Source organism: Lepus europaeus, chromosome 2 (genome assembly GCF_033115175.1).
Source record: "Lepus europaeus isolate LE1 chromosome 2, mLepTim1.pri, whole genome shotgun sequence".
In the NCBI taxonomy this organism is placed as follows: Eukaryota; Metazoa; Chordata; class Mammalia; order Lagomorpha; family Leporidae; genus Lepus; species Lepus europaeus.
In genome coordinates this window covers 82,400,641-82,423,435 of record NC_084828.1, presented here as the reverse complement: position 1 = coordinate 82,423,435, position 22,795 = coordinate 82,400,641, and the positions used below count along the sequence as shown (strand labels likewise).

The window sequence follows — 22,795 nt, the reverse complement described above, 5'->3', positions numbered from 1 at the left end:
AGATTTGAACCCTGGCTTTTAATGACTTTGGTCAAATATGTTTCTCTGATTGGAAAATAGAGGTGCTGATACCCAACTCTCAGGGATGTTATGGAGTACAGTGTAACAGTGACACTGGCACACAGGAAACTATGGTAGTTATTCTTACTGGTTTGTGTATATGGGAGTAGAGCATAAGTTTTATCATGCTTTACATGGGAAGTCAGAGGGGAGACTAGGTATGTTTTGAGTAGATTCTCTAGGGCAGCAGTGAAAAATAGAAGGCCTTAGGGTTAGAGAAAGTCTACAAAAGAAGAGTGAAATGGAAGAGAATGAGGAAGTATAAGCAACAACCCTAAGTGACTTCTACCTACCTGTGTAGAATTTTCTGATATACTGTCTGTCTCCAAGCAGAGGCCGAAGCTGGGCTGAGAGGCAGTGGCACTGCAAACTGTGCTGCAGCCACAACTCTGCAATGGCACGCTCACTCACACCATCAGCGTTGCTCTGATCATTCTCATGCAAGTTGATGAACTGGGAAGCAAAGAGGCATGAATCAAAACATATATCCTGGTAGACCCAGCAAGATTGCAGTCTACAGACCTGAGAACTAAATTAAAACAATTAAGGAGAGGCAGTCAGAGGTATTTTCCTCCAGCTAGCACCTAATGGATATTGAAAGAGAATGAGGAAAGTGACTAACCAGCTTCAACACTGGATTGGATCCCTGGTGAGGGCTAAGCAGGTAAAACCTGACAGCCAGATCTAGGAGAGAACAAAACTGCTACATTTAGCTCTTTATGTTCTACCTTCTAAGAGACATCTATCTGTCCTGGGGTCAGAGAAAGGATGAACCTGACCTCTCCGCTTCTCCACAGATTCCTCTATTTCAGTAGGCATCCAAAAAAGAATACATCAAAACTTGGGGGGAAGGATCCAGGAAAAATGCCACCAAGTATCCACCTCTGAACAGAAACAATCAGGTACCTCTTTTTGGCTTTGGCCACAGTATTCTCTTCCTGCTTGGGACCTCTTCCTACTTGGCTGCTTCTAAAAACAAAGTCTCATATTTCAAAAGGAATGTATGGATACCAATTCCAGATAGCTTCTAAGAGGAAATGATTATAGCAACACATTTTAGAGAAGGAAGTTAGAGGGAGGCTTAGTGGGAAAAATAAAAGAGAGAAGGACAAAGAAAAGCAGTGGACCAATATGATGCCCTGTGATTTGGTTCTCTGATCATTTGAAAACAAGTTACTGGTCCTGACCTTATCTCAGCAATGAACCTGGCACTAGCCACGTATGGATAAGTATTATAGACTGGTGATTAGATACTTTGCTGATAGGATATACAATAAAGAGTTAAATAAATATACACAGAAAACTGGTAGTGACTGTTCTGGAACTAGCGGTATAATCTTGGCCAGGTTACCTTCCTTTCTAACTGCTATATCTTCTTGAACAGTTATCAGCACATCAGCCCACTTCCCCTACAAATTTAGGGAATCTCCTGCCGTTTGTCTTGGATTTTAAAAGCTTTATCCTTGCCCCTGAGGAGAGAAAGTGCCCTGCACATATGGGTTTACGTGTGTGTGTGTGTGTGTAAGTGTGTGGGTGTTTACTAAGGAAACAACTTTCACATCCAAGTCAGTCTTAGTCGGGTAATTTCCTTTCCTTAGTTAACACATTCCATCCACCTTAGCTCAGGAGGTTCTCCCAACAGATCACACAGTGAAGACTTGCAGCTACACCCTAGCACACCAGCTCTTTTGCTCTTACCTGCTCCACATGAAGGGCTGAGTGGGGACTGAGCCACCGAATGTCTTTCACAAATTGCCAGTAATCAGTCTGGTGGCAACATACCTGAGAGGGAATATGCAAAGGGAACAAATCACTACCATTTTGGACCAAATCTAGTTCTAATGCAGACATTCAAAGTAAGAAAATAAAGCATAACCTTCCCTTGCCTTAACAACAGTTCTAGGCAACAATCAAAGGACTACACGCACATTTACCCTATAGAGAATAATTCTTTTTTTTTAAAAAATTATCTATTTGAAAGGCAGAGCTAGAGAGAGAGAGAGAGAGAGAGAGAGAGAGAGAATCTTCCATTCACTGGCTCACTCTCTAAATGGCCACAATGTCTGAAACTGGGCTGATCTGAAGCCAGGAATCAGAAGCTTCTTGAGTTCTCCCACGTGAGTGTAGGAGCCCAAATACTGGGGCCATCCTTCACTGCTTTCCCAAGCACATCAGCAGGGAACTGGATTGGAAATAGAGCAGCTGGGACTCGAACTGGCACTTATATGGGACACTGGCATTGCAGGCAGTGGCTTTACCTGCTACACCACAGCACCAGCCTAGAGAATAATTCTTAAAAATTAACCACCTTTTGAACAGGTAAAATACATGCATATGATTTAGAAGATACACAATGAAAGTACTATTCCCTACCCCTTCTACCATTCAGTTTCTTAAAAGGTAACCCTTGGTGGCCGGCACTGTGGTGCACTGGGTTAAAGCCCTGGCCTGAAGCGCCAGCATCCCATATGGGTGCTGGTTCTAGTCCTGGCTGCTCCTCCTCCGATCCAGCTCTCTGCTATAGCCTGGGATAGCAGTAGAAGATGGTCCAAGTCCTTGGGCCCCTGTACCCATGTGGGAGACCCAGAAGAAGCTTCTGGCTCCTGGCTTCGGATCAGCACAGCTCCGGCTGTTGCGACCATCTGGGGAGTGAACCAACAGATGGAAGACTCTCTCTCTCTCTCTGCCTCTCCTCTCTCTGTGTAACACTGACTTTCAAATAAATAAAAATAAATCTTTAAAAAAAAAAAAGGTAATACTTAAAATTGGTGAAGAGGGCCCAGTGTTGTGGCACAGAGTTAAGCTACCACTTGTAATGCTGGATGGAGATTCTGGCTCCTGGCTTCCACCTGGTTGAACCCTGGTCATTGCAGCCATTTGGGGGAGAGAAGCAGCAAATGGAAGATCTCTTTTACTTTTTGTCTTCCCCTCTCTCTGTAACTCTGCCTTTCAAGTAAATCAAATCAATCTTTAAAAAGAAAAAACCAGTGAAGAGGGGTGGGCATTTGGTGCAGCAGTTGAGTTGCTTCTTAGGATGCTCACATCCTATAGAGAGTACGTGGCTTGAGTTCCAGTTTCTCTAATCCAGCTTTCCACCACTGAGTAGCCTGGGAGGCAACAAATGAGAGCTCATGTACTTGGGTCCCTGCACTCACATGGGCACATGGGAGACCCAGATTAAGTTCTGGGCTCCTGGCTTCAGCCTGGCCCAGCCCTGGCTGTTGCAGGCATCTGGGGAGTGATCTATCAGATAGAAGATCCTTCTCCATCTCTGTCTCTTACTCTCTAAAATAAAATGAAAATTAATTATTTTTTAAAAAGTAGAAGCTGTCAGGGCAGGTATCGTGGCACAGCAGATAAAGCCACCACTTGCAATGCTAGCATCCCATATGGGCAAGAGTTCATGTCCTAGTTGCTCCACTTCTGATCCAGCTGCCTGCTAATGTCATGGGAAAAGCAGTGGAAAATGGCCGGAGTGTTTGGGCCCCTGCCATCCACATGGAAGACCTGGATTGAGTTCCTCCGTCCTGGCTCCGGCCCTGGCCCAGTCTCAGACATTGTGGGCATTTGGAAAGAGAACCAACAATTGGGAGCACACACTTCTCTAAGCCTCTCAAAAAAAAAAAAAAAAAAAAAAAAAAAAAAAGGTAGGGATAGATATGACAGCAAAATACTTGTATCATGAAAACTTAATTGTTATTTCCAGAATCTTTTCTAAGACACTATGTAGGGTTAAACTAAAGTTGAAATAACTAAAAAAAAAAAAGAGTAAATAAAGAATTAGCAAAAGAGATGAACCAATCAATGGAACAAAACAAAAAGCCTAGGAAAAGACTTTAAAATATAAAAGAATTTAATATATAATGCAAAGAACATCTCACAAGTCACTGAACTCTTTGCAGCCTGGGTAGGTAGAATGAGCACTGGAAGCATTGGATGTGCAAGTTCTTCTGACCAGTGATGTCATAAAGACATTTCATACGGTATTTTAGCAACAGCATGGCAGTTTCTGATCTCTTGTCTCTGGATTAGTGGACACAGAGTGGCCAGGAGTGGGTAGCAATGGGATATCAACTCTAGCATGGGAATGTCACTTTAAAGTTAACAGCACCTAAAACTGGTTTAATTTCATCAGACAAAACTTTAAGCTAATAAACTTTTAATAAACCATGATTGTGCTTGGATAAAAAGAAAAAGAGAAAGAAATGGATTGCTTAACAAGTATCATTAAGAAAACTGTCAGATGGGAAATAGATCAATCTGGGGCCAGTGCTGTGGTACAGGTAAAGCCTCTGCCTGCAGTGCTAGCATCCCATGCAGGCGCTGGTTCAAGTTCTGGCTGGTTCACTTCTGATTTAGCTCCCTGTTAATGTGCCTGGGAAATCACATTGAGAAAAGTACTTGGGCCCCTGCATCCACATGGGAGACCTGAAGAAGCTCCTGGCTCCTGGCTTCGAACAGGCCCAACTTTGCATATTGCGGCCATTTCGGGAGTGAACAGTGGATAGAACACCTCTCCCTGACCCGTTACTCTGCTTTTTGAATAAAATAAACAAATCAAAACAAAACAAACAAAAAAAGTAGATCAATTTGGGGCCAGTGTTGTGGCGCAGTAAATTAAACCCAGCCTACAAAACTGGCATTCCATATGAGTACCAGTTCAAGTCCTAACTGCTGTGCTTCCAATCCAGCTTGCTGCTAGTCAGCCTGGGAAAGCAGCAGACAACCGCCCAAGTACATCAGCCCCTGTCACCTCTGCAGGAGACCCTGATGGAGTTCTATACTCCTGGCATCAGCCTGGCCCAGCCCTGGTCCTTGTGGCCATTCTGGGAAGTAAAACAGCAGACAGAAGATTGGTATCTACCTCCTTCTCCTCCCACCCCCGTCACTCTGCCTTTCAAACAAATAAAAGTAGATCAATTTAGGCACTCTCTTCAAATTATATACCAAAATAAAAGAGCTAAATATGAAAAAAAAAAAAGAAACAATAAATCCACCAAGGGAAACAGGAAAGTATAGATATTGGAGTTTTCAATAGAAAAATTTTCAATGTAGAAAAGCAAAAGTGCAAATTAAAAAGGAACAGGTATGGATCCACATTTAAAATTCCACTACATAAAATGTTTAGAAAGTATATTTGGTATGTTTTATAATAGCAAAAAAATGAAAAATATGCAAATAACCAGAACATTTATCAGGTTAGTGATTAAGTAAATTAGAGTACATTCATATATGTAATATTATAAATATTTTAGCAATGATGCTGTGTATTTGCTGGGTGGATGGCTTCCCAGTTCTCCTGGATCCTGGGAAAGCAGCACTTGTGTTGGGTATAGACTACTCTCTAGAATAACTGTACATATGAAGTCTAAATGCACAGAGAATAAAATATATTCCAAATAAACTCCAGAAGTAATGGTATGAATGTACAAAGTTAAACCATAAAAGTAATACAAGAAACTATGAAAAAACATTTTTGATAATCACAGAATAGGGAAACCCTTTCTTTCCCCTGACTCTCACCCTCTCCATCATTATTTGAGAGGTTCAGAGACACAGAAACAGGAAGAGGGAATTCATATTTGCTGATTCATTCCCCAAAATGCTTGCATCAGGAGCCAAAGGTGAGAACACAATACAGCTCTCCCACGTGGGTGGCAGGGATCCAACTACTTGATCCATCACCTGATGCCTCCCAGGGGTCCAGAATAGCAGGAAGTTGGAATTAAGGACAGAGCTAAGAACAGAACTCAGATATACAAGTATGGGATGTGGCATTCTGGAGTCTTAACTGGTGGGCTGCATGCCAGTCCCCAGAAGCTCCTTCTACACATCACACAACGCTCAGAAGTCATAAGAGGTAACTAATTCAACTCACTACAAATCATGTATTTAAGCAGAATAAAAGCCACTACAGGAAATGTCAAAGGACAAACTAGGAAAAAATATTTGCAATTCACATTACAGATAAAGGTCTAATTCCCCTAAAGAGCTCAATCAAATTGAAAGGAAAAGACTGACAATCTAAAGAAAATGGGAATAAAAGAGAAAAATTCACAAAGAAAAAACTGAATGACATTTTAAAAACTATATTTTATTTTATTTGAAAGGCAGAGTTAGAGAAAGGGAGACACAGAGAGAGATCTTCCATCCACTGGTTCACTCCCCAAGTTACCCCAACAGCCCAAGGTGGGCCTATTGAAAGCCAGGAGCCAGGAAATCCTTCTGGGTTCCCCACATGGCTGGCAGTGGTCCAACCACCTTGGCCATGCTCTGCTGCTTTCCCAGACCATAACAGGGAGCTAGATCAGAAGTGGAGCAGCCAAGACTTGAACCAGTGCCCACATGGGATGCTGGTAAATGACTCTTACAATGGCAAAGTTCAGGGAGTTTGATATGGAAGAGAAAGGCTGGATGATTAGGGGAATAGTTGAGCTGGAAGATTTTTCTCACCATTTCTGCTAGCTCTGCAGTGTAACTCCACCCCTTACCTGTAAATCCAATATATACACTTTTCCATGATGTACGTGCTCGTCCCACACCAGTAAGGAAAAGATGCCATTATGGCCAGGTAGAAGTTAAGCTCCACATGGAGGCACCATTAAAATTCCCAGAAAGCCTCACACATACTAAACCCTGGCCAGACTCTATCCTGTGTGTGTATTCAATTAGGGCACCACCCTCTACACCATTAAGGGGATGGTTACATGTGAGAATGGCCTTTTTGCTTTGTGGCTTCTGGCCCTTGCTTTTGGGTCCTTTGCTGGCCTCCTCCCATACCTCTCATAGGTAACTCTTTGGCCCATTCGTGATGTGTGTCTCCATGTGGGGTTGCCCACACTCGTGTGAACGTAACTTCATTCTCTCAATTTTAAATACATCCTGCTCCCACTTGCATACTGCATTTATATCTGTGCCTTGAATTCTTATCTCTGTAGGGGCAAGAACTTAAATAAAATGTATAGCCCCTTATACTGGCAAGAGTGTAGGGACTCAGATGCTCATTCACCACTAAGGAGGGCACAAATATACATAACTTCCTCCTGGAGGGCAGTTCAGCAACTGCTACCAAATTCAAATGCATACACCCGTTAGCCTAAAAATCCTATGGTAAAGGATAAAATATCTACATACAAGCATTGGTACTCATAGCAAATGACTGGAAGCAATCAAAATATCCATCACTGGGGATGGATAAATAAATGATGGTACATACATACAACAGAGTATTATAAAATAGTTATAAAGAAGAATGAATGTAATGACTTGGGATGGATTATAAGATATATTCAGTGAAGAAGGCAAGAAATTGAATACTGATCACAGGATTACTATTTGTATAAAATTACTTACATATTATTTATTAAAAATCAGGCAGTGTAGCCAAGAAAATTATTCATATTTTTTTATAAGCATAAAAATTATCTGAGCAGGGGCCAGCTCTGTGGTACAGTGGGTTAAAGCCTTGGCCTGCAGAGCTGCCATTCCACATGGGTGCTGGTGCAAGTCCTGGCTGCTCCACTTCTGATCCAGCTTCCTGCTAATGTGCCTTGGAAAGCAATGGAGGTTGGCCCAAGTCTTTGGGCCCTTGCACCCACACAGGAGACCCAGAAGAAAGTTCTGGCTCCTGGCTTTGGTCTGGCCGAGCCCCAGCTGTTGTGGACACTTGGGGAGTGAACCAGCAGGTGGAGGACCTCTCTCTCCCTCTCTTTCTCTGTCTCTAACTCTGCCTTTCAAATAAATAAATAAATATTTTTTTAAAATTATCTGAATACAAACTAATAAACAGCAATTATCTAATAGAACAAGACTTCTCACTCTATATGGTTTCATAGTTTTTGACATTTTAACCCTGTAAGACATATTATTTATTCAAAAAATTGAATAATTTAAAGCAAGTTACAGAGTGTTACATATAGTACAATCTCAATATTTTAAAAAGCACATAAATATATAAGAAGCTCTACTAAAATGTTAAAAATGGTTGTTATTACTTCGTGTTGAGATTATTGGTGATATATGTTTTCTTATAAAATCTTTTTTGTATTTTCCAAATTTTTAACAAACAAAAATATACTGATATATTCAGGGAAACAAACAAACAAAAGAACACATTAAGTTTTTCCCATTAACCTTTTTTATATTGGGCTACCTATGTTGCCAAGAACAGGTATCTTCTTGGTGGTAGATTAAAAAGGGACTCCTTTTACTTCTCCCATTCAGTTGAGCAATCTCAGGGAAAGAGTGTCCCTGACATTTCTAACCAGCAGCAAAGAGGTTACCAAATACACACTTTGTCTTGTGGAATCTCTTAAAGGTAGCCTGGGGCAGGTGTTGTTTGCACAGGGTTGAAGTCACTGCTTGGGATGCCCACATCCCGTATCGGAGTGCCTGGTTCAAGTACTGGCTCCTTAGTTTCCAATCCAGCTTCCTACTAATGTGCATCCTAGGAGGCAGAAGTTGATGACCCCTGTACTTGGTCCCTGCCACCCACGTGGGAGGTCCAGACTGAGATCCTGGCTCCTGACTTCGGCCTGGTCTAGCCCTGGACGTTGTGGGCACTTGGAGAGTGAACCAGTGGATGGAAGATCTCTCTTTCTGTCTCTCCCTTGAAATCAAGTGACAGTAAATAAAAATTAAGAAAAGAAATTTCTTTTTCAAAAATTAATTAATTTAGGCAGGCACCGTGGCTCAATAGGCTAATCCTCTGCCTTGCGGCGCAGGCACACCAGGTTCTAGTCCCGGTCGGGGCACCAGATTCTGTCCCAGTTGCCCCTCTTCCAGGCCAGCTCTCTGCTGTGGCCAGGGAGTGCAGTGGAGGATGGCCTAAGTGCTTGGGCCCTGCACCCCATGGGAGACCAGGAGAAGCACCTGGCTCCTGCCTTCGGATCAGCGCGGTGCGCCGGCCGTGGCAGCCATTGGAGGGTGAACCAATGGCAACGGAAGACCTTTCTCTCTCTCTCTGTCTCTCTCACTGTCCACTCTGCCTGTCAAAAAAAAAAATTTTATTTATTTATTTGAAAGGTAAAGTTACAGAGAGAGAGATCTTCCATCTGCTGATTCACTTCCCAAATGGCTACAATGGCCAGGGCTGAGACAGGCCGAATGCAGGAGCCAGTCTTTCAGGTCCCCTATGTGGGTGCAGAGGCCCAAGTATTTGGGCCATCTTCCACTGCTTTCCCAAGCACATTAGCAGCCAGGACTCGATGTCGGCACTGCAGGCGGGGGCTTTACCTGCTACACCACAACAATGGAATGGCCCCAAGAAAACAAATTTCTAAAAAGGAAAAAAAAAAAAAGTAGCCCAGAGGTAGGCTGTCAAGCAAAATATACCCCTCTAAGAATAAGGTCATGATGCTACAGATTTCCTAAGACCCTGAGTGATTTTTAAAAACATAACTCATTCATAACACATCCTTATGAAAAAACAGGGAGCTATGACGCACATGAATCATCGTATCCCTTCCCCCCTCCAAGGGCAGGGTACCAGAATAGCTTCCTGATGACAAAGCAGCCTGAAACCTTTGAAAGCCTTAATCTTCAGGGAGGAAATAAAAGGGAAAAACAAGTCCTTAACATAGGACTTTAATTGTTAGATCTTCACAAGGCAGAACCAAGCAGCAGAGAAATTGGCCTGAATTTTGTTTTTGATTCTCCCCTACTAGAGCCTGTAGCAGTCCAGTGTGTGTGTATCCATGTCACTTGCCTGGTTTGCTCTACTTCCACTTACTAAAATTACTGCTGTTTTGTAGGTGACAATATACTTTGGTATGTTTCATTCTGATAACCAGGCACTTTCATAGATATTATCACTTTTTTATAACTATACCAAGATAAATTAATAGTGTTTTGTATTTACCGAACATCTTTCATTTGAGAATCTCATTGACTTTACTGTATCATCATGACACATTTCTCTTTCTGGCACCGATGGATAAACTGTCACTAAATATGGTTCAGTGATTATTCTAGATGACAATGTAAAATTTTTAACGGGGTCAAGAAAAGAATTCATTTGCGAATATTTTAATCACTGAATGGCAGCACCACTACTCTGGTAACTATTTTGGTCATCTGCCTTACACTGAGTTTTTTACAAAACATGTGGCATAATTTCCAAGTTTCTGGCTTAGGGCACTCAGTAGGTCAATGCCACAAATTAGTAGAAAGAATATTGAGAGGAAGGGCAATCTCAAGAGAGAAAACAGGTTAGTTTTGGTCAAGTTGTGCCTGGTCTGTAGGATAGCCAGCCAGCTGATGATGTATAGGAAACAGCTGGTTTTCTGCATCCACAGTTCAGCAGTGATGTCTGAGCTGGGGGTCAGCAGTGGATGCGTAAATGTTAAACAATGTAAGTGGGGGGCCAGTGCTGTGGTGCAGTAGGTTAATCTTCCACCTGTGCTGTCAGCATCACATCTGGGCGCTGGTTTAAGTCCCAGCTACTCCACTTTCAGTCCAGCTCTCTGCTATGGCTTGGGAAAGCAGTGGAAGATGGCCCAGGTCTTTGGGCCTCTGCACTCACGTGGTAGACCAGGAGGAGGCTCCTGGCTTCAGATCAGTGCAGCTCCGGCCATTGTGGCCGTTTGGAGAGTGAACCAATGGAAGGAAGACCTTTCTCTCTGTTTCTCCCTCTCACTGTCTGTAACTCTAACTCTCAAATAAAATAAATAAAATCTTTAAAAAAAAACAAAAAAACTGCAGTCATTGGGGCAGGGCATAAGGACCAACCAATCATTTAAAAGATCATTTTATAGGGCAATTTTTATAGGACTAGCCATATGTCTATACACTCTTCATTAGTTATCCTCACTTGCCCTGATGTTGTGCAGTTTTGTGCTTTAAAAGGCTCTGTTATGCGTGAAATAAATGAGTCCCTGCTTGACTTGGCTCCCCGCTGCGTCCGATTGTCTCTGGGATCGGGAGGCTGGGGAACGGGCGAGCGGCGCACTTACCTTTCCTCAGGCCCAGTCCATCCTCGTACGGGTGGACTAAGACCCTGTAATGACCATTTAGATAAATTCAGTTCTTTAAAAGAATACACTTTTTTCTATCTTCAAAATTCTTTAAAAGAGAGGGCCTTGGGTCAGGCGTTGCAATGCAAAGGGTTAAGCTGCTGTTTGGGGTGCCCTCAACATATACGGTAGTGCCTGGACTGAGTTCCACCTCTGCATCCATCAGCTTCCTGCAAATGTACCTGAAAGCAGCAAATAATAGCCCAAGTCCTTGGGTTCCTGCCTTCCATCTGGGAGACCAAGATGGAGTGCCTAGGTTTGGCCTGGCCCAGCCCCAGCTGCTGCAGAATTTGGAGAGTAAACTAGTGAATAGAAGGTCTCTCCCTCTCTCTGTCACTCTGCCTTTCAAATATATTAATCAATCAAAAAATTTTTAAACAGAGAAAGCCTCACTTTCAGAACTTACTATGAATAGGAAAAATCTAACATAAGCCAACTTGCCCACTAATTCCTAAAAATATCAGGGCCAGCACTGTGGCACAGTAGGTTAATCCTCCGCCTGCGGTCTCAGCCTATATGGGTGCCGGTTCTAGTCCCAGCTACTCCACTTCCAATCCAGCTTCCTGCTGTGGCCTGGGAAGGCAGCAGAAGATGGTCCAAGGGCTTGGGCACCTGCACCGGCGTGAGAGACCCAGAAGAAGCTCCTGGCTCTGGATCAGCTCAGCTCCAGCTGTTGTGGCCAGTTGGGGAGTGAACAAACAGATGGAAGACCTCTCTCTCTCTGCCTCTCACTTCTGTAACTCTACCTCTCAAATGAATAAATAAAATATCCAACAACAACACTGGTTAAAAACACTGTGCAGGCACAAGTGTCGTGGCTCAGTGGGTGAAACTGCAGTTTGGGACATCCACATCATATACTGGAGTACCTGGGTTCAAGGTCCACCTCTGCTTTTTTTTTTTTTTGACAGGCAGAGTGGACAGTGAGAGAGAGAGAGACAGAGAGAAAGGTCTTCCCTTTGCCGCTGGTTCACCCTCCAATGGCCGCTGTGGCCGGCGCGCTGCGACTGGCGCACCGCGCCGATCCGAAGGCAGGAGCCAGGTGCTTCTCCTGGTCTCCCATGGGGTGCAGGGCCCAAGCAATTGGGCCATCCTCCACTGCACTCCCGGGCCACAGCAGAGAGCTGGCCTGGAAGAGGGGCAACTGGGACAGAATCCAGCGCCCCGACCGGGACTAGAACCTGGTGTGCCTGCGCCACAAGGCGGAGGATTAGCCTATTGAGTCGTGGCGTCGGCCCCACCTCTGCTTTTGATCCAGTTTTCTGTTAATGTGCCAGGGAGGGAGCAGTACCTCCCTGGCACAAGGTACTGTGCCCAAGTACCTAGGTCCCTGTCACCCATGTGGGAAACCTGGATGTAGTCCCTGGCTCCTGGCTTTGGCCTGGCACACCCAGCTTCTGCTGTTGTAGGCATTTGGGTAGCAAACCAGCAGATGGAAGATTCTCTCTCTCTCTGTGTGTGTGTGTTACTCTTCATTTCAAATAAATAAACACACTGATCTTTAAAAGCAAAACAAAAATACTATTCAGAGGTAACATGTACAAATTTCTAGAAGGGAGGGTAACACATTAAATCATGTCAAGTGTGAATACTTCATATTTTAGAACCAATTAACTGATAAGCTCTTTTCCAATGTGACCGCTGGCTTAGAATAACTTTCAATAAAAAGACAAACTTGGCTCAGAGGAAGAGAGTTTAAGGAGCAATACGAGGTCCTGACATGGGAGGACATGAATATTTGTGAGCTTATGATTATGCATGTATTTCTGAGGTCTGATTTTTTTTTGGGGGGGGGGGAGGAGGAAGATACCAAATTCTAAATAATCATTTATCAATTTTATCCAGAAGCAAGCCTTATTTAAAATACTGCAAATGCAGTAACTGTCAAGGAAAGCAAAAACCATTAAGTATTATTGGATTCTGCTCATTTACAAAACTGAAAGCCAATTAGAGTGTTTGAGAATATAAAGGAAAAGAAAATCAATGTTAGTAAAGTTTATACTGAAAAATACTAAAGCTATAATCAAAACTGCCATTCATAAGCATTCACAACCAGTTACCTACAAAATAATACTTAAAGAATATCTTAAAAACTACAATTTTTTTTTGGGGGGGGGGACAGGCAGAGTTAGTGAGAGAGAGAGACAGAGAGAGAGGTCTTCCTTCCGCTGGTTCACCCCCAAAATGGCCGCTACAGCCAGCACATGCCAATCCGAAGCCAGGAGCCAGGAGCTTCCTCCTGGTCTCCCATGCGGGTGCAGGGCCCAAGCACTTGGGCCATCCTCCACTGCCTTCCCGGGCCACAGCAGAGAGCTGGACTGGAAGAGGAGCAGCCAGAACAGAATCCGGCGCCCCAACTAGGACTAGAACCTGGGGTGCTCGCGCCACAGGCGGAGGATTAGCTAGTGAGCTGCAGCACTGGCCAAAACTACAATATTTTATAAATATTTTTCAGACATGTCTTAGGATGCTACCAAAAGGAAAACCCCAACGTCAGGTCATCTTTGTCCTTGTCTCCATCCTTCTCTTCCCAGCACACTGGCTAGCTCTCACTCTACTTTCAGTGCTTTACACAGACTGAAGCATTTAATGCTCACAATAGCCTTAGAGACAGACACAACTGCATTTCACAGGTGGGGAAACTAGAGCATAGAGAGGTTAAGTATCTTGTCCAAGGTAACACAGCTTGTAAAAAAAGGAGCAGAAATTTGAACCCAGGCAGTCTGGCCTACTGTGTACCATTACCTATTAACTATTCATGCTAATCCTTGCTTCTTTTCACTAGTCACTCACATACCTGCTAGAGTTTTCACATGTATTTTGAGATGAATTATCATACCCTTGTATGGAAAGCACATACTTATTTCTTCCTATTACCAATTCAAAGTAAAGATAACAATTATCAGAGTCTAAACGTGGGGAACAAATGGAAATTTTATTTCAAACAGAAATAGAGGAGGAACTAATGATTTTGCATCAAGAATGAAACATCAATTCCAGTTTCACCAATCTCATCAAGCTTAAGCAATGTATTGTCACTGGATAACACTGTTTTCTAGGCAAAAGGACTTCTCCAGAAGAAAGCACTTTTGTTTTTGTTTTTAATTTTTAATTTTTTTTTTTTTACATCTGGGAGACAGAGACAGACAGACAAACAGAGCTCCCGTCTACTGGTTCATTCCCCAAATGACCATAACATCTAGGACTGAGCCAGGCCAAAGATGGCAGCCAAGGACTTAACCCAGGTCTCCCATGTGGGTGGCAGGAACCCAATTACTTGAGCCTTCACTGTTGCCTCCCAGGAGCTGCACTGCTGGGACACTGGAGTGAGGAGCTACAGCAGGGACTCAAACCCAGGCACTTGAATTGGAATATGGGCTAACCACCCGCTCTGGCAGACACATTTAATATAACTTAGCATGCAGAGTTTCATCTTCTCACTCTGGAGAAACATTTCCTGTATGCAAGTCAGAAGCTGAATACATTTTTACCTCTTTTTTTTCTATCTACTTCTGAAAAAATAACATGGTTTTCATCAAGACTAAGATTAAGAAAAAGCTTCCTGGCTAAAAATAGCTCACCAACATATCCATGTTCTAATTCATATGAACTGTAAACATTACCTTTCATGGTAAAAAAAAAAAAAAAAGAAAAAGAAAAAGGAATTTTGCAGGTGTGATTAAATTAAGGGTTTTGAGACAGGAGGATTACCCTGAATTATCAGGTAGGCATACTGTAATTACAGAGGTCCTTCTGGGAGGGAAGTAGGAGATCATAGGGAGGGAAGGTGATACGAAAACAGAGTTGGGGGCCAGCATGGAGGCATAGCAAGTAAAGCTGCCACCTGCGATGCCAGCATCCCAGTCCTGGCTACTCCACTTCTGATCCAGTTCCATACTAATGTGCCTGGGAAGGCAGCAGAAGATGGCACAAGTGCTTGGGCCCCTGCACCCATGTGCGAGACCCAAAAGAAGCTCCTGGCTCCTGGCTTCAGCCTGGCCCTGTCCTGGCTATTGCAGCCATTTGGAAAATGAACCAGCAGGTGGAAGATCTAAAAAGGAGAGAATGATCCAACATGGGAAGCAGGCCACACAGCAGACTCATAGAATGACAAACTCCCTAAACAGCACTCTGGCCTCAGATTCAATCCCTAAGGCATTTGGATCTGGCTAAAAAGCCCATGAGAGCATTTCAGGCATGGAAAACCAAGACACTGGCAAGATCTTTCCTACAGGAAATATCTCTGTGAGATCCCAGTGGAAAGATGGGACCATCAAATAAGGAGGTACCTTTCTCTAAAGGGAGGAGAGAACTTCCACTTTGATTATGGCCCTGTCTAAATACTGACGGAGTTTGTGGACTCAAGAGGCTTCCATAGCCTTGGCAGCTCATGACAGGAGCCTTGGGTGATCACTGACATCATAAATAAGAGTGTCAATTATTAAATCAACAACAGGAGTTACTGTGCACTTGCTCCCCATGTAGGACCTCTGTCCTCAATGAGTTGTACTGAGAATTAATGGTAAAACTAGTCTTCAAACAGTACTTCATACTTTATGTGTCTGTGTGGGTGCAAACTGTTGAAATCTTTACTTAGTATAGAGTTAATCTTCTGTATATAGATAATTAAAAATGAATCTTAATGAAGAATGAGATGAGAGAGGGAGTAAGAGGTGGGACGGGAATGGGGGTAGGAGGGTGGGATGGGGGGAAGAACCGCTATATTCCAAAAAGCTGTATCTATGAAATTTATATTTATTAAATAAAAGCTTTCCAAAAAAAAAAAAGAAGAAAACTCTCTCCGTAACTCTGCTTTTCAAATAAATAAAATAAATTCACAAAGAAAACCAGAATTTAAGATGCTGTGTTGATGGCTTTGAACAGGGAGGAAGGGGCCAAGAGCCAAATTCAAGGAATGCAGTTCTAAAAGCTGAGGAGGGCAAGGAAACAGATTCTCCACAGAGCCTCCAGAGGGAGTGCAGCACCCTTGTACACACTTTGGTTTCAGACTGTTGACACTTATTTCAACATCAAGCTGGTCGTCACTTGTTATAGCAACAGGGACCGAAATAACGGACCTAACCTCTTGCTGCTGATTTGCTGTCCTACACAATAATCAATCCATCCTATTGACATCCACACACCTTTGGATATAAAAAATATATGCATTCAGTCACAGTCTTGCCCTCAAGAGTTCAGACTAGTGGCCTTCATCTTCTCCCTAACAATCAGATTACTGCAACCACTTCTTTCCAGCAAATGATTCAACAAATGTGGCAAAAGATATTTCTACATACCTGGTCATGGATGAGACCATGGTAGAGGATGCTCTGCATGTCCCTGCAAAGCCGTTCCAGACCACCATACTTGGACCAGACATTGGGGCTATTGGCTGACACCAAACCCTCCACAGTCGTCTTCAAATTACCCAGCAACTGCCAGTGCTCTCTCCTGCAAGGGCATTGATTATACCAGTGGTTAGTTAACTTTGTTGTACCCAATCCTGATCATGTCAAAGAAAGTCTAAGCCAAGGAGCATCCTGCCCCCCAACCTAACATTCTCTCCCCTGCTAATTTTTCACTGAGGCAGAAGACTTAACTTTGAGAGGACTGAAGTTGTAAAGAACACAAAAATAAAAATAAAAGCAAACAAACAACAAACACTATGCTTTGTAAAGTGATTTTCACTAACTCTTACTCAGTACTTAGATAAGTAGTCTTTAATCCTGTGTTTTTAGGAATATGATTCCTGAAGATCCATTTCTGAACAATGACAGTCCAGTGGCAATATAAAGGTACCTCAAAAATTTCAAGGAAAACAGAATTAAAATATGTTTATTTTGGTGCAAAAAAAATTTGAAATGCATATGCATTTTCCATGCATCTTTTGAAGATCCCTCATATACAGGATGAGGGCATCCACTCAGAAACAGAAATCTTTTGCCAAACAAAAAAGCCAAAACATCATTTTTTATTCACTGTATTTCCAAGCATTAAAAACAGCATAGCAAAGGATAGAAAATGATTTACATTCATACCCACACACAAATAGTATGGGTAACAATATGAGTAGCTCATGGTTTTTAATCTAAAATTGAGAAAAATGTATTTTAAATTTGCACTGAGTTGTGTTTTGGGACATGCTCCCAAACCAGTCAACTACTGGTTCATTCTCCTAGATCATCTGAAGAACTTTACTGGAGAAGTTTGAAAGCTGCTGCCCTAGATGATATTCCAAGTTCCTGTGAAGTCCCCAGCATTTCTCAGCACAGCTTCCAAGCAACTGAATAGAAAGAGATGTACAGAATCAACTTGCATAAGGAAAACATAAGCAGATGAAATATCAAATTTCTTTTCTGAGGCTCCCAATTGTGACACTGCACACTTTACCTTGCCCTTTCATATTTCTTAGTAGAGTACTACTCTCAGGGTGAGCATTTGGTTTAGTGGTTAAAATACCACTTGGTACACCCACATCCCATATCAGAGTGCCTGGGTTTGAGTACTGGCTCTGCTCCCAATTCCAACTTCCTGCTAATGTGTACACTAGGAGCCAGCAGGTGATGGTTCAAATAGTTGGATCCCTGCCACTCATGAGGGAGACCTAGATTTCATTCCAGGCTCCTGGCATCAACCTGACCTAGCCTCAGCTCTTGCAGGCATTTGGGGAGTGAACCAGCAGATGGGAGACATCTGTCTCTGTCTCTCTCTTTCAAATAAATAAAAGTAAATAAATATTTTTAAAAAATACCATTCTTTTTTTAAGATTTTTTAATTTTATTTGAAAGGCAGAGTAACAGAGAGGCAGAGGCAGAAAGAGAGGTCTTCCATCCTGCTGGTTCACTCACCAACTGGCTGCAACAGCTGGAGCTACGCTGATCCAAAGCCAGAAGCCAAGAGCATCCTCCAGGTCTCCCACATGGATGTGAGGGCCCAAACTCTTGGGCCATCTTCTACTGCTTTTCCAGGCCATAGCAGAGAGCTGGATTGGAAGTGGAGCAGCCAGGACTCGAACCGGCACCCATATAGGATGCTGGCATTGCAGGTGGCAACTTTACCCATTATGCCACAGCACCGACCCCTCTTTTATTTTTTAAGGACAGTCATCCATGAATGGCAATGATTCTTCAGGGAACTTTCACCATAAATGTTTTATATCATTTACATACCTATGGGGGTAGGAGAGACCCAGACTAAAATCCTTTCTATCATACTCAAAACTAACCTCTTTTGTACATTTAATGAGCTATTTCAGGAAAGTGGATGAATAAAGCAAAGGCAGACAAATAAAACTAATGAAGAAGCTAGGTATGATATAGGATTGCTAATTAAAAAGGCAAGGCCAGATGGATCTCATTCTGGTCTTTTGCTCTGAAGGCCTTCCAACCGAAAATTTATTTAAATTAGGAAAGTCTACATTTTCCTAACCTTATGTCATTGAACATTTGACTCACCAAACTTTCTTTATTCTATTTCTACACCTGTCCTGAGAAATATCTCAAAGATAACTAAAACGCACCCAGGACTTGGGTGGCCACTGAAACACCATTTAGCGTTACAGTGTGGGAAGCTGCCATCAGAGACACCAGCTGACTGTCCACTTTTGCTCGGTTACTTGGCATCTACTATGCTTCCTCAGGGCTAACTAACCTCTGGTCTATTCTGGCTGACACAGTTTTCACATTCCAAGAGGTTATAATCAAGTCTTACAGGCCTGAGAGCCAGTTTGGCTCATCAGGTGACTGTGTATATCTGTGCTGTGATTCCTTATGTATTGATCTCACAAGGTTAACTGTCAAAGATCATCATGATAATTTCCAAAAGCTGACATGAAGCTCCTTATTATCCTAGGGCATTGCTTTCAAAATTACGCAGGAAGCACTAACATTCTACTAATGCTGAGTCTTCAGATCTACTAATAATACTCTCTGGACAAAGAACTAGAGAACTTCCTTTCTCAACAACAAAGTGTTTGTGAGATGCCAAAGTTAAAAAAAGGATGTGACTCTTACTCTACAAAACACCAAACAGACTACATTTGGTAGATGCTCACATAGAAGAAAATCAAGCTTTTTAAAAAATTGATTTACATAGTAATCTGTGTCAACACCTTTTTAGGATCCTTTACCCTAATGATACAGTTATCCTTTTCAGAAAATTGAAATACTAAATTCAGTTGAAGGCTATACACAGTGGTTGGATTAAACCATTCATGCCTGAATCACTATGGAACAATCATTTACCCTTTCCCTATTCTCTAGACACATTTTCAGCTAGTAAGGTTGGTTCTTCCTAGGTTAAACCTGTTTGGCAATAATTATTTGTATGGTATCATTCTGTATTCACATGTAACCTTTATCAGGGCACAGGTAAGGCCACTGAAATGTATTAGGTGCAAAGCAGCTCTTCCTAGGGCCACTTGTGCAGGTACACAGAATGCTATCTTCTTTAATTACCAGCAATTAAAAGCACTTCTTTCTTAAGTGTTTCACTCTACACTGGAGAAGAACCAGGCCTAAGAGGCAAGGCACAAAAGAACTCATCTCTACCTGAATCATTTTCATCAACTCACAGTAAAGCCAATCTCAAAAAAAAAAAAAAAAAAAAGCCCCACCTATTTTCTTCGGGGAGGATTTTGACCACAGTCTTCCTCTTAAGAGGAACAAAAATTGCTTAAATAACTCAAACAAAAATATCTGGGGAAAAAGTTTTACCAAAATCAATTTGGTCTTAAGTTTGCCAAATTACACTGACACTCAAGATTAAAAGACAAAAGTTAAAACAAATGTTATTTTTTTTAAAAAAAAGTAGAAGGCCGGCGCTGTGGCTCACTAGGCTAATCCTCCGCCTTGCGGCGCCGGCACACCGGGTTCTAGTCCCGGTCGGGGCACCGATCCTGTCCCGGTTGCCCCTCTTCCAGGCCAGCTCTCTGCTGTGGCCAGGGAGTGCAGTGGAGGATGGCCCAAGTGCTTGGGTCCTGCACCCCATGGGAGACCAGGAGAAGCACCTGGCTCCTGCCATCGGATCAGCGCGGTGTGCCGGCCGCAGCGCGCCTACCGCGGCGGCCATTGGAGGGTGAACCAACAGCAAAAAGGAAGACCTTTCTCTCTGTCTCTACCTCTCACTGTCCACTCTGCCTGTCAAAAATAAAAAAATTTAAAAAAAAAGTAGAATATAAAGTTACATCTATGACCTAAACATAAAAATACTTACAAAAAATATGTTAATAGTGGTTGCCCTTGTGATGTGAGGGGAATACAGAGAATTATTTAGGCCTTCTCTGAGACTAACAATTAATAGTCAATAATCTGAACAAAGAAAACAAGAAACTGGAAAGCACCATAAAGGATTTTTTTTAAAGATTTTTTTATAATTTTTCATAAAGAATTTATTTTATTTATTTGAAAGGCAGAATTACAGGGAGAAAGGGAGAGACAGAGATGGAGACAGAGACAGAGAAGGATCTTCCAACTGCTGGTTCACTTCACAATTGGCTGCAATGGCCAGGGCTAGGCCAGACCAAAGCCAGGAGCCAGGAGCTTCTTAGGTCTCCCTGTGGGTGCAGAGACTCAAGGACTTGGGCCATCTTCTGCTGCTTTCCCAGGCTCATCAGCAGAGAGCTAGATTGGAAGTAGAGCAGCCAGGACCTGAACCGGTGCCCATATAGATGCCAGCATCTCAGGCAGCGGCTTTACCCACTATGCCACAATGCTGCCCAGACAACAGACATTTATCCCTCACATTGTAGAGGTGGGGAAGTCCAGGATCAGGGTACTGGAATGGTTGGATCCCAGTGAGGACTGTCTTGGCTGGCTTTTCTTGTTACATCTGTACATTGCTAAAATCCCAAGATTGCGGTCAGGCAAGCCCCTGGGACTGTGAAAGCCAGAGAGCACTTCCTGGAAAGAAGTAATGGGTTCCTCCTTGAGGTAAAGAAAAACAAAATGAAGTGATTTTTTGGTAACACTGAGGTAGTGAGGGACTACCACATATAATCTATGTTTAGGTTTTCTTCTTATCTGGCTACGTTTTTTTTTTGACAGGCAGAGTGGACAGTGAAAAGAGAGAGAGACAGAGAGAAAGGTCTTCCTTTGCCGTTGGTTCACCCTTCAGTGGCTGCCGTGGCTGGCTTATCCTGGTCTCCCATGGGGTGCAGGACCCAAGCACTTGGGCCATCCTCCACTGCACTCCCTGGCCACAGCAGAGAGCTGGCCTGGAAGAGGGGCAACCGGGACAGAATCCGGTGCCCCGACCAGGACTAGAACACAGTGTGCCGGCGCCGCAAGGCGGAGGATTAGCCTAGTGAGCCGCAGCGCTGGCCCTGGCTACATATTTTCAGTTTTTTATTATACAGAACTTAAATTGTAGACTATGAACATACTTATGCTGCCTTTTCAATAAATTAAAATGCTTATAGGAAACAAACAACTCTGTTATATACCCTGGAGCACTCAGGAGAACCTAACCTTTGGCCAGCCCCATCCTTTTAATGGTTAACAGCACAATCTTAAGGTCTGGGAGGAAATAAGCATATCTGTAGACACGCTTTATAACCTCATACCCATTCAACAAATATCTCACTAACCACCATGAATTTGAATGATACCAAATTTACTGAATTTCTACAATGAGTAGACTTAACAAAGAAGGAAAATTCCTTATGTCAGGAATCTTGCCACTGATGGTTAGCATGAAGTTCAAATATTTTCCATCAGTTGGCCCCAATCTAAATGCCAACTTTCTTGCTCAGTACTCCTTGATCTGAATACAGTAACTCTCTCTCTCCAACACCCTACTAAAAGCATGCCAACCTCTCCCTGCTTGTGTTCATTCGGATCTTTCCACTTGGAATGCCTCTTGTCACTCCATTCAGGGATTCAAGCTCAGCTCTAATTCAACCTCCTCCCAAGAAGTTCCAAATAATCTGACCCACTAATTTGTAATCCCCTAGTTAGAACCCCCATAGCATAAGCTGTCCTTTCCTCCTAACACATAAAAAAAAATTGTTGAATGGCTTATGTCTCAATTCCTTAAGGAAAGGCGCTGTGTCTTTTCAATTTCTTTTGCATTTCAGTAAGAAGCAAGGGGGAAAATGTCACCCAGTAGAAAAGTACAAACATTAGTCAAGCTACCATAAATTTGAATATTAGCTCTACAGAAACTAGATGTGCATTCTTGAGCAAGCCATGTAAAATTTTTAAGTTTCAGTTCCCTCACTGTGAGGAGATAACAACTGCTTCATTAGGAGAGTGTTAATGATAATCCATAGAAAGCACCATCGTAAACAGGCAATAACATTCCTTTATTCTCTGTCCCTTCCCCTCTTTGAACTTCCAATCATATAAATCTAATGAATCCAGCTAAATCAGGAAAGGTACCTCAAAATAAAGTCTTCTTATCTATTCTACTTCAAGGAAAATTCTGCCAAAAATTCCGTGGGATTGGACAACCTGTAATTTAATTAAGTCTGGCCACAGGGCCCCACATCCAAAGACTACTTCAACTGCATTTAAACTAAGGTCAAATCTCTCCTTGGTGAGCACAGATTCCAGAGTGCCATGTTTATACCACAGAACCTTCACTGGAGCAGGAAATCTGGGAAAGACTTTCTGAAATTTTGGATATGCCTTGTACTAAAGCACACATGCTAAACCTGCTTGACAAAATGGGAGAAACAAAGTTTCACTATAAGACAATAAAGTTGATTTTATGTGTATAAGAGA

At 42.7% G+C, this 22,795-nt stretch overlaps 1 protein-coding gene across 2 annotated transcripts in view; it reads right to left on the bottom strand.

The window, feature by feature from the left end:
* RUBCN (rubicon autophagy regulator) overlaps positions 1-22,795 on the bottom strand; it is a 75,231-nt gene that overhangs the window by 32,067 nt on the left and 20,369 nt on the right. For both annotated transcript variants that reach the window (XM_062209399.1, XM_062209392.1), the window contains exons 2-4: positions 16,370-16,523; positions 1,759-1,842; positions 354-513 (exon numbers count right to left, since the gene is read on the bottom strand). In XM_062209399.1, the coding sequence (XP_062065383.1) occupies positions 354-513; positions 1,759-1,842; positions 16,370-16,408 (283 nt within the window). In that variant the 5' untranslated portion in view covers positions 16,409-16,523. The remainder of the gene's footprint in view (positions 1-353; positions 514-1,758; positions 1,843-16,369; positions 16,524-22,795) is intronic.